The following is a 14,526-nucleotide window of genomic DNA, read 5'->3' on the forward strand; positions in this document are numbered from 1 at the left end:
AACTGGAATTAATAAAATAAAAAGTAAATTAAAAAAGATTCAGCTTCCTGAAATCAGAAGGGGGCTTGAAAATCACCTCCTTTTCTAAGCCTTTTCTGAACAAAAGCCACCTCTGTGATGGTGCCTACTACAAAGATGGACACCATTTTCTTTTGGGTGGCCTACTCCTTTCTCACAGCCTTGTTTTTATGAGGCCTCTTTGTATGAAGAAGCTGGGAGAAGTGGTATTAGTCAAGAAGTAGACATCAGGATTTCATACATATGGAGACTCTGCCTTTTATTTCACAACAAGTAGTCTCTCCCTGCCTTCTTTCTCTCCCTCTCTTCCCAGCCCCTGCATAGTTCTCAGGGTTTAGAGACCTGCTCTAACACTCAAACTATATCTGCAGCCCAACCTTTCTATTCTTTAAAACATTGTTTCTCCCCCATCTTCTTATTGCTGAGATCCTTAAATACAGTTAGTTTCTCATGTTGCAGTGAGGAAAAATATCTGATATGTAGGATATCTAGTATGCAATGAAAACGGATCACAACCCACAGGTTAAGAACTACTGCTTAATTTTTTTTTTTTTCAAATCCCGTTTTGTCTTTGGTCACTCCTTACAGCCTCTTTCCTTTTATTGCATCCATACCATCCATACATGTTGCTGATCTCTAAGGCTGATCCCTGGGTCCAGTGTCTTCCAGTTCGATGCCTTTCTTCCTGTTGGGTCTACTTTTCTGTGAATTAAAGGCCCATTTGTTTAATAACAATGTCTAGATTGTCACCCTCTACTCAGGCTTTTTTCTTAAGTTTCAGACATGCTTTCTCAACTGCAAATATGGTATTTTTAATGGGATGTGCCACAGGTGCCTTAAAATCAACTTTCATTTCTTCTCACTCCCTGTCTAAGTCACCATCCACACTATTTGTTAAATAAAGATCCCAAGATTTGAATATGCTCCTCCTTCCAATCCATCCCTCCACAATCCAGTTGCTCATGAAGTCCTAATGCACACACTACCCCACCCCCGACAATCTCTTCACTCTCTCCCCTGCTAACCCTCTAGGCCAAACCCACAAGTGCTGCTTGTTTGGATAACTACCAAGGTCATAGTTCTGCTCTCTATTTCCAAGAAGACACTTAATCCCCATTCAACACCTCAGACCTTCTCTTTAAAACACACATTGACAGCATTCACGTGGTCACTAACTGTAGGGCGCTTTAAAAGTCCCTCATTGCCCTCGGGTTTGAGAACTTTTTTATCTTGGTATCAGATGTCTGTCATAACTTGGAAGCGATAGGAATTTGGGGCACCAGAATGGGAAGAAAGCTGAGACTTCTCTAATGTGCTCATCACAGAGGGCCTAGGAAGAAAGCAAGTGGTAGGGTGACAGACATTACAAACTTGGGGGAGAGAACAGTTCATGGAAGATGAGACAGGCATATATAAACCTACCTTGATGACGTGTGAAAATGGATGTGAGTCAGATTGTCCATAGAGCACAGGGATTCATTATATTTCATTTGTTTAGGAAAGGGAAAGGTGACCTCATGAAACAGACTAGTGACCATTTGTGTATTAAAAAGATCTTGGATTTTATTTCCATAACTGTCATGAGTTATAGTTTTTATACAGTTATACGATTTATGTATGTATAGCCTTTTCTGGGTCTGCATTCACACGCTCTTTGCTAGTGCTAATTTTGTCTACTTCTCTTTGTTTTTACATTTTATCTTGTTCTCTTGAAGATACTCAGTTGTTTACATGAATTTATCATGTAACAGAAGTGTCATTTCAAACTGGTGAGAAACATTAATGAGGGTGAATATTTAAATACTATAATAAAACTCATTGCTTTTTATGATTAACTGAATGGGAAAACTTTTTCAAATGATTTGAATCAGCCAAATACTCAAAAATCAATAAAAGAGTCCAATACAAACACCAGGATGTTCCTTGTAGCATTGTTTGTTAATAGTTTGAAAAAAGAGAAACAATCCAAAAAGTGCTTGCAAGCCGAACCAAGTAAATAAATAATAGGACACCTATACAAGAAAACATTATGCACTACTAAAAAAATGCACGAAGGAAAAGAAGTTTGAATTCACAACTGAAAAAAGCAGTTACAGAACAGTAGGTATAGAATAGCCCATGTTGGGTGAAAGCACAAATAATCAGACTACAACTAAAAATAATTGGAGAGGAATGTCTATCAAAATGTTAATCATGAGTAGTTCTGGGGAAGGAGATAAAAGATAGCCCTTCATTGCGTTACATATTTCTGCATTTTTCTGATTTTCACACGACATCACACTACGTTTGTAGTCGGAAAAATAACGATATAAACTCAATCAATTCAATGAATGAATCGTTTTCGTGGGGCCAGTTTGGGTTGGAAGGGCTTCAGACCGAGCCTGGTACAGTGGCATAAACACAGGCTTTGGCGTCAGACAGCATTGAGCAGGGCCCCACTGCCCCACCCCCGAGGAAGGGGGGCGGGGGTGCAGGGGTCTGCGGAAAGGGGTTGGGCTGGGCTGGGCTGTCTGCAGCTCTAGTCTAGGAAGCTGAGACTTCGAGAGGGACTGAGGAACGAACACACGCATCCCAGACTCACTGGAGGACAAGGTGAGAGGACAAGACTGGGTTTTTCTGGAGACCAGACAGTGGTTCTAATCTCCTGAAACCTACAGCTGGACAGGTGGGCAATTCTTATTTAACCTCTGTAGCTGGAGCAGAGGTGCTGCATTTAGTGTGGTGTGGGAATGAAGACGACGAAGAAAGTAGTAGGCTGTATATGAACTGGACAGCAGAGACTAGCGGAGGTGCAGGGGAGAAAAGGGGGAACTGTGCATGTTGGGAGGAGAAGGAGGAATACAGGGAAATGTGAGGGGGAAGACGAGATCTAGAGACAAGAATAGGTGATGCAGAGAAGGGTTAAGGAACATTTTCCGGGGGGGGGGGGGAGAGGTGTGCATAGGTAATACAGAGGAAGATGTAAAGAATGTGAAGAGATTTTGTAGGGTAAATAGAAAATGCGATGGGAAATAGAGAGTTAGGAGTCAGGCAGAGGGAATAGCGAGGGGGTGGATAAGAAGTGTTGAGGGGGGAAGGGTAGACAGGCTGGGATGGAGGACCCCTAGGGAGGCGGAAAGGGGAGGGACCACTTCCGGCCTTTACTGGGGAGGGCAGTATCTGATTTTCGGAGGGGCTTGTAGAGAGTGGACGCACTCAGGAACTGTAGGAGGACGAGGTGAGCTATGGGCCTTAGCTTTAGATGAGAGCCAGATAAGGGTCGGCCCCACCCTCTGGGATCTGTAGAAAACCTGTCTTAAGAGCCAAATCTTACCGAATCCATCCAGCTAGGAAGGGGAGGGACTGGACCCCGTTTGCCTGGGCCCAAGATGGATGGAATCACTAGTTCAATACCGAGTTGAGGAGGGGGTGTTACAGGGAAGGAGCCAAACCAATTTTGGTTTTACCGTTTGGAGGGGGCGTGTTAGGATAAAGGGCGGGACCTGGAGGCTCTGTGAAACTGATAGGGTGGATGTGAGTAGGGGAGGGGCTGAGACCACCAGACACTGCGACAATTTGGAAGGAAGGCTTGTTGGGGAGGGGGCGGGGCCGAACAGCATTGCGGACTTGGAGAGAGGCGTGTGTAGGGGCTGGGTGCTGGACTGAGACCATGGCTATTGCGCATGCGCTTTATGTATAGTTAGAAAGGGGCGTGTTGAGAAGGGCTGGCACAGAGACAGGGCCAGTTGCTGAATGCGCATGTGCACAGTGGACTTCAAAGAACAGGTTTGTACTGGGAAAGCAGGCGGGGTTGAAAGGGCGCTGCAGCAGACGCGCATGCGCACTCTAGTCCTGCGGCTGGGGGGGGGGGGCGCTGGGAAAAGGGGGCGGGGTCCTCAGAGCTGCCGCGCTGGCACATCTTCCTGGAGGAGGGGAGGGTGCGGCTGCAGAGAACTGAGACCTAGAGACTGAATTTCTGTATCTGAGAACCTACTGGTTGGGGCTCAGGAAGGGGCTGGACATTGGGGCCCTATAGAAGGTGAGGATCAGCTTCTAGGCAGAACAAGAGAGACGACGTTCAACGGGCTCTCCACTTGACTCAGGCCTTCTCTTCAAACTCAGGTTTGCCAGGTGAACTTGAGACATGTCTGACACAAGCGAGAGTGGTGCAGATCCAGCTCGCTTTCAGGTAAGACCGATTTGTGCCCCCTCTTTCTTGCTGTTTTGCCTTTCCAGCCCCTTTTGCTGCTCCAAATCCTTGGAGCTTCTCCTTTCATCCTTGTCATTCTACACCCACTGCTCTGCCTGGGTGCATCCCCTCTCCCCAGTGAAGGGGAGACCAGGGGGGAAGGGAGAGAGGGTGGGTGGGCCCGTGTTCTGTCATTACTTTTTACTCAGGGGAAAGGGAGGCCTGTTTAGGCTGTGGTGGTCAGAGCACAGTGCAGGTAGGAGTCTTTACAGGTTAGAGAAACATAGCCTCAGAATTTGGGGACCATTTGCATCGTTGAGGGTGGAAAGAAGGTCAGTGAACTTCCCTGCTTCCCCTTGCAGGGCAAAGCGTCAAAAAAGGACAGCGGCTCCATGATGCAGGACCTGTTGACCGTGACCCAGAAGTTGGAGGTCTCAGAGACACCAAAGCCTGAAAAGGCACCAGAGGTCTCAGAGGCTGCAAAGGTTCCAGAAGCAACTGGGAACCCGAAGGCCACAGAGGTCTCAAAGGCTCCAGAGGCTCCTGAGGTAGCTGCCACCCAGGCCTCACCTCCCACACAGCTGACTGATACCCAGCAGGTTCTGGCAGCTGTAAACAAGAGTCCAGCCGCTGACACCAAGACGCAGAAGGCTGACCTGCAGGCTATGACAGTGCCTGCAGCCCAGACCAAAAACGCCAGCTGTGTTACTGACCCAAAGGGCAGTACAAAGGCTCCGGAGACTGAGGCTGCTGCCTCTAAGCCTGGGGCAGATGAACCAGAGCCTGAGGGTGCAGCTGTTCAGGTTCAGGAGAATCAGGATACTCGGCCCAAGGTCAAAGCCAAGAATACCCAAAAGGTAAGACCGCTGCCATAACCGTCCTCACTTCCTCACATTCATCTTGTCATTTGGTTCATTTGTTTGGCCAACATTAAAAGGATTCCTGTACTCATGAAAGACAAAGGGACCACTAAGAGGAATGTGTTACAGTTCTTGTATCCACAGAGCTCTCAGGCTGGTGGGAAGATAAGGCAAGAATATACATAGTTGCAGTCTGAATGTGATAAGGTATATACTTACATAGTAGCTGTACATTGTAGGCCTTGAGATGGGTACAGTCACATGTGTAGTCCCATATCTGAAAATAACTCCTTGTGATAGAGAAGGAAACTGTTGTCCAGGGCTAGTCCAGGGTGGTAGAAGAAGAATCAGTGTTGGATGTAGGAAGATGAAAGGCCTCAGGCCTTACTTCTGACTTGTTCTGATCCAGTCAGGGAAGAAATTCCCAACTGTTAGACAGTGATAAAACCCATGACTCAGGATGGCTTAGTGTCCAGTGAAGCAAGGGCAGCATTAGGGGATATATCCCAGAAGAGATGAGGTTGGGGGTGATTCCTGGAAGAGACTGAGCTGGAAGAGAGAATCACTCGCATCACTTGCTGATGTTGACTGTCCCCTTTTTGAATGCAGGTGAAACACCTGGATGGGGAAGAGGATGGCAACAGTGATCAAAGTCAGCCTTCAGAAACCACGGGTAGTCGAAGGGTCTCAAAGGCCCTAATGGCCTCCATGGCCCGCAGAGCTTCAAGGGGACCTATAGCCTTCTGGGCCCGCAGGGCATCAAGGACTCGGTTGGCTGCTTGGGCTCGGAGAGCTTTGCTGTCCCTGAGGTCACCTAGAGCACGGAGAGGCAAGGCCCGAAGAAGAGCTGCCAAGCTGCAGTCATCCCAAGAACCTGAAGCACCCCCAGCCAGAGATGTGGCTCTTTTACAGGGGAGGGTATGAACCCCATCCCTACATCCCCATTTCCCACTGCCTTGCCTGACATCTCTGTTGTCTTTGGAGTTTTCTGCGACTATATTTTCAGTCTTTTCACCGTTTCCTTCTCTCCTAGGCAAATGATTTGGTGAAGTACCTGTTAGCTAAAGATCAGACAAAGATTCCCATCAGGCGCTCAGGTAGAGTCCTAAAAACACTTTCCCTTTTCTGAGCTCTGCCTTCTCTTGTCTTTTCTCCAATGTACTGAGAACATTCTTCACTCTCCTCCTCCTCCTGTATCTTCTCCCAAAGTCTCCCAAGAGTGGTATCTCTATTGATAAGCTCCAAACCTGGTTATGCCACCCCTGGCATGGACAACAAAGGGTCTATTGATTGAGCATGAGGGTCGCCTGGTATTCCTTACAGTATACATGCTTGCAACACTCTCCATTTGCAGATATGCTGAAGGACATCATCAAAGAATATACTGATGTATACCCTGAAATCATTGAACGAGCAGGCTATTCCTTGGAGAAGGTGAAGGGGCAGCCCGGGAGGGGGGTGCTCCAGGAAAACTTTAAACAGAAGAAAGGTATATGACCACCCTCCTGGGGCGGGGGAAGCACAGAGACTAACTACATTACCATCGCTTTGTAAATGAGCACATGGTGGCCTAGGGAGAGATAGCCACTGACCACACAGCAAGTCAGTGGTGGAAACACAGCTAGTACTAACGTTATGCAGCTGAGTTCTGTCTTCTGTCTGCTGCTAGATACACTGTCAGAGTACTGCAGATGTTCACCTCTGTGTCTCCCTAAATTTCCACCGATTACAAAGATTCTATGAATTTCTCTGTCTCTTACACCCACACATACACACATGCTTAGCTATAAGAGTAGCTACAGGATCCCCAGGAAGCTGAGTTTTATGGTTTTATAAGCTCTTCTCCCTTTTGACAGGTATTTGGAATCCAACTGAAAGAAATTGACAAGAGTGACCACTTGTACATTCTTCTCAGTACCTTAGAGCCCACTGATGCAGGCATACTGGGAACGTAAGCTGGGAATGTGCTAGGGTTGGGAGGGGCTTCTGCTTCCATCTATCCCTTTCTTCATATGCTCTTAGCAGCTCAGGAAAGAGGGCCTAAAAGGCCCTGTCCCAGCTCCTACACATGGCTGGATGCCTGTGGGCAGTAGTGGAGCCAGATTATGACTGACAGAAGGGTTTCAGAGCCTGGAGTGGGGAATTCCTGCTGTCAGGTTGGCTTTCTCTCCAACAAACTCCCAGGAAATCAGCCTATTGTTACTTGTGTCTTCTACGGAGTGCCTGGCCTGACTGTGGAAGGGCAGCTCTCAAAGGATGGAGGGATTTCTGGTGTGGACCATGATGCTTGAGAGCAGGAGTGTCACTAGGGTTTCATCAAGAACTCTCTCAGGAGCGTTTGTGCCTTTGGGAGAGAAAGAAAAGACTCTGGTTGACTGCATGCCACATGGCCTCGGTTGACAGGCTTTCTTCCATGTTCTCCTAATCCGAGGTAGGGGTAGCATGTGGTTTTCCATCTTACTGACTGGAGTATCTAGGACCATAGAGTGTGCTGAATTTCTCTGTATCTGAAGAATCTAAGAGAGGCTGACCTAATGAGTTATGTCTTGACCTATGGTTCACAGACAAACTTTTCTATCTTAGGACCAAGGACTCACCTAAGCTGGGTCTCCTCATGGTGCTTCTTAGCATCATCTTCATGAATGGAAATCGGTCCAGTGAGGGTGAGTGGCTGGGTGTGAAGTTGAATAGGTGCTGTTGTCTGAATTCAAAGTGCTCACTTTCTTTCTTTGTCTCCTTCTCGCTTCCTCTTGCAGCTGTCATCTGGGAGGTGCTGCGCAAGTTGGGGCTGCGCCCTGGGTATGATTGGGCTTTTTCAGCGCTTGCTGTCCGTGTTGTCTTTTGGCAAAAGAGGACGGTCCCAGAATTGCATCAGTCTGGTGGTCTAGTGGAGCAATGGGTGGGAGGAGGAGGGATACTGGGCTGGGTAGTGGGCCCAGGGTTCTGACCTGTATGGATGTGGAAATGGCTCTTGTCTATGCTCACCCTCTCACCATCTCTTGAGCTTCCACAGAGGTGTCTCTGTGCTGTATCTCTCTTTTCTATCCTGGGCATGCTGCTGCCAGCAACTGGGAAGTGTAACAGATTTGATTATATTTATTTGTTTATTCAGCTTTCTGTGTTCTCAGGATACATCACTCACTCTTTGGGGACGTGAAAAAGCTCATCACTGATGAGTTTGTGAAGCAAAAGTAAGTGATATTGGTTTGGTTGCTGACGTGTTCCATGTGCTTTGTCTATTTTGATAATGGATGTGTGCTGTATGTGTGTGTAGTCTGAAGGTGTGCATGTGTATATGCTAGTGGCAGGTGATTTCTGGGAGCAGTCACAGATTTTTGTTTCATATGTGACTTCTGAATAACTTTGTGAGAAAAGGGTTGCTGACAGCCTTGTACATGTGTAGAAACAGTCTTAATGAAGTAAAATAAGACTGGGATACACAGGTAGCAAATGAAAGATGCCTTTAAAACATGGCTTTTTTTACTTTCCTAAGTAGTGCTTTATATAAATTAATTTCTGCTGGGCGGTGGTGGCGCACGCCTTTAATCCCAGCAGTTGAGAAGCAGAGGAAGGCAGATCTCTGAGTTTGAGGCCAGTCTGGTCTACAGAGTGAGTTCCAAAACATCCAGGGCTACACAGAGAAACCCCCCCTCTCTCAAAAAGTTTCCATTAAAATGGCCTTGAGCACTACCCTTAGGCAACCCAAGAGAATGCTGACTTGTGCATTTGATTTCATTTATATAACTGTATATTATTTACATTTACAGGGGAGGGATGTGTTCCCTATGAGGGGTGGTTGAGCATGGCCCACAAGTGATTTTAAGAAAAAAAGGACTCATTTGGGCTGGCCTGTTGACTTTGTAACTAGGCGTCTACCTTGTATCACTTGGCATCAGAGAGGAATATGCAAGCACTCACATAGAGGAACGGGTGTGCTTAGGAGTATGAGTACACACACACGCACACACATGCACACACAGAGAGAGAGAGAGAGAGAGAGAGAGACAGAGACAGAGAGAAACAGAGACAGATTATAAAGAAAGAAATGGTCAATCAAGAATAAGGGTTCTCTTTCACACACACACATACACACACACACACACACACACACACACACACACACACACACACACGGATGACCTTGAACTCCTGATCATCTAATTTCATCCTCCAGGGAGCTGGAATTAAAGGCATGTGACACCATACCTGGCGAGTCTTTTTTTTTTTTTTTAATAGTGGATCTTTCCAGAGCGTCAGTCCTCTTTCCAAATCTTTGCAGTGTGGTGTGCTCAGAGCAGAGACCCTGAAGAGTGTCCTCTCTGTTTACAACACACCCAACAGAATCCTGGGCCTATTGTAACAAGGAGCACAACACTGTGCCCTCCTGTGAGCAAGTGCCCTACACATTTCTCTGCAGTTCTTCCACATGGCTTTAGGACCTGACCAGTAGGATAAGGCTGTGTTTGGGGGAAGGCCTATCTAGTCCATTTATGACTGGTCCACAGTTGACCTAGAAATAGACTTTGAATCTTTTTTTAAAGGTACTTGGACTACGCCAGAGTACCCAATAGCAATCCTCCTGAGTATGAATTCTTCTGGGGCCTACGCTCTTACTATGAGACCAGCAAGATGAAAGTCCTCAAGTTTGCTTGTAAGGTAATTGGAGAACCATTTGTGCTTGGCATATGAAGGTTATGCGGTGCCCTGTGATGGGGGATTCTATGCTTAGAGTGTCCTGAAGTTTATATGTGGATACTTCAAAGGTTCTGAGTTATCAAATCCTGTGACACGCACAGTGCCTAGATCATTTAGTCCTTACAACTGATGTGACATTGTTGTATTGCCTATGTGAAAGCAGCCTCAAAGAAGTTGGTGGGTGATATGTCCAAATCATGGAGCCAGTTAAGTGGTGAGGAAGGTATGGACTGGTTGTGGCAGGATTACTTGTAGTACTAACTGTACAGTTAAATTACCTACAGCAGGTAGTATGCTGTCTTTGCAACAGAAGGTGCTGAATTCTCTGGTTGTGAACCTTTTAAGGGTTATTATTTCCATTTCAGGTACAAAAGAAGGATCCCAAGGAATGGGCAGCTCAGTACCGAGAGGCAATGGAAGCAGATTTGAAGGCTGCAGCTGAGGCTGCTGCTGAAGCGAAGGCGAGGGCTGAGATTAGAGCTCAGATGGGCATCGGGCTTGGCTCTGAGAATGCTGCTGGGCCCTGCAACTGGGACGAAGCTGATATTGGACCCTGGGCAAAGGCCCGGATCCAGACAGGAGTGGAAACTAAAGCCAAAGCCCAAGGAAGTGGTGGCACCAGTGCCAGTGCCAGTACCAGTACCAATGTTGGTGCTGGTGGCAGTGCCAGTGGCAGTGCTGGTGCCAGTGGTGGCTTCAGTACCAGCTCCAACCTGACTGCCACTCTCACATTTGGGCTCTTCGCTGGCCTTAGTGGAGCTGGGGCCAGTACCAGCAGCAGCCCTGGTGCCTGTGGTTTCTCCTATAAGTGAGATGCAGGTATTTGTCGTGGTGGCAGTGAGGCAGCTGGGGCTCATGGGGGTGGGCCGGGAATCAGACTGCTGGGTAGAGAGAAGCTTGGTGCTTGTACAAATATGCTGCTGTGATTTACTGTGTCCTGTTTGTTAGATATCAACTGACTGATTTTCCTTTACTTGTGTTTGCAGATATTGCTAATAATTCCAGCGTCATCTTCTCAAGCCAGGGTGCGCTCTCAGAAACCTACTCAACCCAGCACTCTAGGCAGCCACTATCAATCAACTGAAGTCGACACTCTGTATTAAATCAATTTGCCATTTCTGAGTTTCTTGCTTATTTGGTAGACTGTCACATTTTAAGAACCATTGGCAAAGTTTCCATCTCATTGGTTGGATTCCTGAGAATGATAAAATAGCACATCTCTCTGGAATAGGTCACGCACTGCTCTCCTGTAGGGTAGGTAGGCTTTCCATGGGGAGAGTCATGGGGATTGTAATTTCAGAAGACACTGTTTCAAAAGAGCCTGACTCTCCTTTTTGAGAAGTGGGAGTGAAAGGTGTAAAGAAAAGTGAATGGTTAGAGAGACCCAAACAAAAGAAACATTTTCCCATGGAAGAAAAGTGTGACATGACCAGGTAGAAGCCAGTGTGTGTGTGTGTGGGGGGGAGTTGAACACTGATCCATGCAGCCCAGTCCCTGAGAGGAGGAAAGGCCTGGATTGCTGGAAAGCCTGGGAGAATACACTGTCCAGACAGGACTTAAAGAGGAGATGTCAAATGTGGGAAGATACTGATAGTGCAGAGAGCTCATGATTATGGCCAGGAAGGGCTGGAGACAGCATGACTGGCATTCGAGGTATAGAACCAAGAAAACAAGTATTGGTTTAATTTGAGGTTTAGGTTGTATCCTTTGGGTTTAGAATAAGAACTCAGGACCAAGAGCAGTGAGTGTGACTAGATCTTGGCTACTGTGTTCTAGTGCCTGATTTAAACAGTACTTACAAAGATTGGTGGAAGGAACTGAACAATGGAACTTAGGCAGATGTGGAAAAACATGTGAGGTGGATTAAGGACTAGTGTGGGGGGTTGTGAGGAGGAGTCTTAAGTTCAATGGGGCGCCAAATTGAATAAGTATCTTTGGTGGCTGTTGCATGTCTGACTGTATTCCAGGTGTTTAAGGGAAAGGTAGGGAGAGAACTTAAGTTTCCGTCACAGTGGAGTGCTTATGTCTAAGAAGATGATGGCTTGGAAGGCCAGGGTGTTAATTGAGCTATCCATACGGGCATCTAATCACCTGTATAGAAACAAGAATGGGCATGGAGGGGAACACTGTGAGCCAAGAAACCCAAAGTTCTCTCCTGCGATTAAAGGTAGTTCCTGCCATTGCACACTGAGGAACATGGCACAAAGGCCACTGGAGATTGAGTTGAGTCTGTGGGTCTTCCCTCCTTTTTCTCTGGGAAGAATCCATCACCATCTCTATGACAACAACATTCCTATGACAAACAGTCCCAGTGGCTGAGAAAGTCTAGTGGGCAATGAGGCTCTTGTAATGGCCACCTCTTCCACTCTATACAATTAAAAGCAACATTTACTGCTTAGGAAGTACTATTTAAGAAACAAACAAAAACTCCAGCCAGAGAGGAACCGCTCTTAACTATGGCCATCAATTCAGACCTACTTCCACTTCTGGGGATGTCTTCACTAGAAGCAGGCCCTTCCATTTGGGTCATGGTCTCATCAAGAAGCTGGAGGTACCTAGGATAGGCAGAGTCAGCTTTGGCAGCCTAGGAAGGAGTCAGTGGGTACTGCACTAAAGGTTACCTCAATGGCAGGTGATGCCTCTGTAAAAAATAGGGACTGGGAGATAATGCTCAGGGACTGTGTGCCTAATATAAAACTGGATTGTAAAGTGCTTGATAGAGCTTAGAGTGAGACAATCATGAAGAATTCTGCCCTTGCTATGTGACCTCCATAGGCCACTGGTTTCTTACTTCTTGGGAAACTTAGGTGTGGGCTCTTTTCCAAGTTTTAGGCCTTGAAGGTAAGTGGGACAGGGAGAGAAAAGTCATTCCTGGCAAGTGGGTTGCAGCATGGAAGAGAATATAATGAAAAGACCTTGTCTTTGTCACTTTTATCAGCCTGGATGCCATTACTGTAACCAATGGGCACTGCAATTTTCAGGCCTTTAAGATATCTTTGGTTAAATCCAAATAATTCTACATTATATCACGTATCTTCTTGTCTAGGAGTAGGAAGAGCCCTTTGAACAATTTCACCTTCTAAAACACTTGTAGATGTTTTTGTCCAAATTGTTTCCTTTCCTTGAAATTTGTTTTCCATAAGTATACTGTCATGGTGCAACATAGTTAAGCTGCATGCATAAAAAAAAATTCAAACAACCAAAAAACAAAACAAAACAAACAAAAAAACATGGCCTCCAATCCCAACTACTTAGGCGGGTCTAAGTTCAAGGGCTGCCTGGTTTGCAGAGTGAGTTCACAGCCAGCCTGGAGAAAGTACTGAGAGCCTGTCTTAAATAATAAGTAAAAGAACAGAGGATGTAACTTGGTAGTAGAGTCCTTGCCTGCCATGATGCAGAAGGCTCTCGGTTCAATCCCCAGCATGCCATATTGCAATAGCATAATTATCGCTCTTTGTTTTAATTGAACACAAGATTAATAATGACTAGATAAAATGTTATAAGCTAAATGTTAAATGTGAAAGGCAACCCATCTGGAAATTATAACAACTATTGTTGTACTGGGGCAATTTGTACACTAGTTAATTGAACAAGCACTGAGCTGCCTGAAGAAAGCTGTTGGTGAGTTACTAGGACAAAAATATTCCCACACAGTCTGTTCTGAGAGAGCTGTTCGTTACTGCTCAAAGTATCTGCATGCAAAGAAATCGGAACTATGCCTGGTACATTACATGTGCCTTTGAAGTATTTGATTCTGATATCAATATCACTATCATGTCTCCAAGTTTTCTCATTATTTTCTGGCCCTCTAGCCTGACTGAGCATTGATTAGTGTTTTTCTTGAGGTTGCTTTCTGTTTGCTTTGTGTAAGTTCTTGAGACAGAGTCTTAAGTAGCCCAGGCTGGCCTCAAACACACCCATGTAGCTTAGATTGCCCCTAAATTCCTGATACTTCTGCCTCTGAACTCTCCAAAGTGCTGGGATGACAGAGTGCTTTCCGGATAAAGAGAGCATGATTCCCAGAGGGATCGCTCCTCCCTGCATGCTTCTTAGCAGGGGCAGAACTAAGCTGGGCAGCAGCTCAACCTCCAGCTCCTCCTTATCAAGGTTCATCTACAAACCATATTCCTAGCTTCTTTTCTCCTGGAAGCTGGTTATCGGGTGTTCTGAACCAGGCCCTAGGGGTGAGTTAAGCAATGTAATGGACAGGTAGGTATTACAGAAAGCATGAGCCTTGTGTAAGTCACAGGCACTTTGTGGGCCCCACGCCAGGCCAATCCCAAATGCACTACTACTCTTTGGTAATGGAGCATTGTCACTGCCTGCCATATTTATGTTTGATGGATCAGAGAACCAAATTGGTATATGTTGTCTATACTGTGTGGTCCCTTGGGGCTCCCTTATTAGGCATCTGAAATTGGTTAGGTAATTTTAAAGTTACATTCAAACAGAGGCTGTTTCTCTAAAGAACAGCTATATGATAAAGAGGGCATGAACTGTGTGAGCCTAGTGGAGCAGGGCACTTGCTTTCCTGTGTACAGGGTGTTATTAATCAAAGACAGTATATGCTAGGAACATCTGCACAAATACACACAGACAAAGATTTGTGTAATAGGTAAGAGTCAGCACTCAGTGTGCACTGGCAGAAGAAGCCCTTGCCCACTGTAAGCGAAAGAATGATCTCATTAGCTCTTGTACAAGGTGCCCGCAGATATGTCCCTGTCCATCTCTGGCTTCAAACTCTGCCTGCAAGGTGCAAGAAGAATTCAATTTCTAGGCTTTGAG

At 46.1% G+C, this 14,526-nt stretch overlaps 1 protein-coding gene and 1 non-coding gene across 6 annotated transcripts; both read left to right on the top strand.

Annotated features, from left to right (window-relative positions):
- The first annotated feature begins 2,499 nt into the window (after window positions 1-2,499).
- On the top strand, window positions 2,500-10,860 carry Maged2 (MAGE family member D2). Of its 5 annotated transcripts, none has more exons than XM_055617944.1 (13): window positions 2,500-2,610; window positions 4,120-4,186; window positions 4,549-5,043; window positions 5,656-5,964; window positions 6,080-6,143; window positions 6,401-6,480; window positions 6,903-6,997; window positions 7,630-7,709; window positions 7,803-7,845; window positions 8,175-8,237; window positions 9,588-9,702; window positions 10,107-10,560; window positions 10,728-10,860. In XM_055617944.1, the coding sequence occupies exons 2-12, from the start codon at window positions 4,142-4,144 to the stop codon at window positions 10,551-10,553; spliced, it is 1,836 nt and encodes a 611-aa protein (XP_055473919.1). In that variant the 5' UTR covers window positions 2,500-2,610; window positions 4,120-4,141; the 3' UTR covers window positions 10,554-10,560; window positions 10,728-10,860. The 5 variants fall into 5 exon arrangements, with proteins under 5 accessions (XP_055473919.1, XP_055473921.1, XP_055473918.1 ...); XM_055617946.1 differs by lacking the exon at window positions 2,500-2,610 and adding an exon at window positions 2,617-2,683; XM_055617943.1 differs by lacking the exon at window positions 2,500-2,610 and adding an exon at window positions 3,170-3,235.
- Window positions 9,327-9,453, top strand: LOC129684726 (small nucleolar RNA SNORA11). The gene has a single exon (XR_008721390.1). It is a non-coding gene; the product is annotated as a small nucleolar RNA SNORA11 (small nucleolar RNA).
- Window positions 10,861-14,526: the final 3,666 nt, after the last annotated feature.

This window comes from Psammomys obesus, unplaced genomic scaffold, assembly GCF_907164565.1.
Source record: "Psammomys obesus unplaced genomic scaffold, mPsaObe1.curated_primary_1811, whole genome shotgun sequence".
NCBI lineage: Eukaryota > Metazoa > Chordata > Mammalia > Rodentia > Muridae > Psammomys > Psammomys obesus.

What these genes read in the sequence shown, in the direction of transcription:
- Maged2 (XM_055617944.1), top strand. Translation starts at nt 4,142, where the DNA reads ATGTCTGACACAAGCGAGAGTGGTGCAGATCCAGCTCGCTTTCAG. An exon ending in TGGAAATCGGTCCAGTGAGG is followed by an intron (nt 7,710 to 7,802) that starts GTGAGTGGCTGG and finishes TTCCTCTTGCAG; the next exon opens with CTGTCATCTGGGAGGTGCTG. An exon ending in GATGAGTTTGTGAAGCAAAA is followed by an intron (nt 8,238 to 9,587) that starts GTAAGTGATATT and finishes CTTTTTTTAAAG; the next exon opens with GTACTTGGACTACGCCAGAG.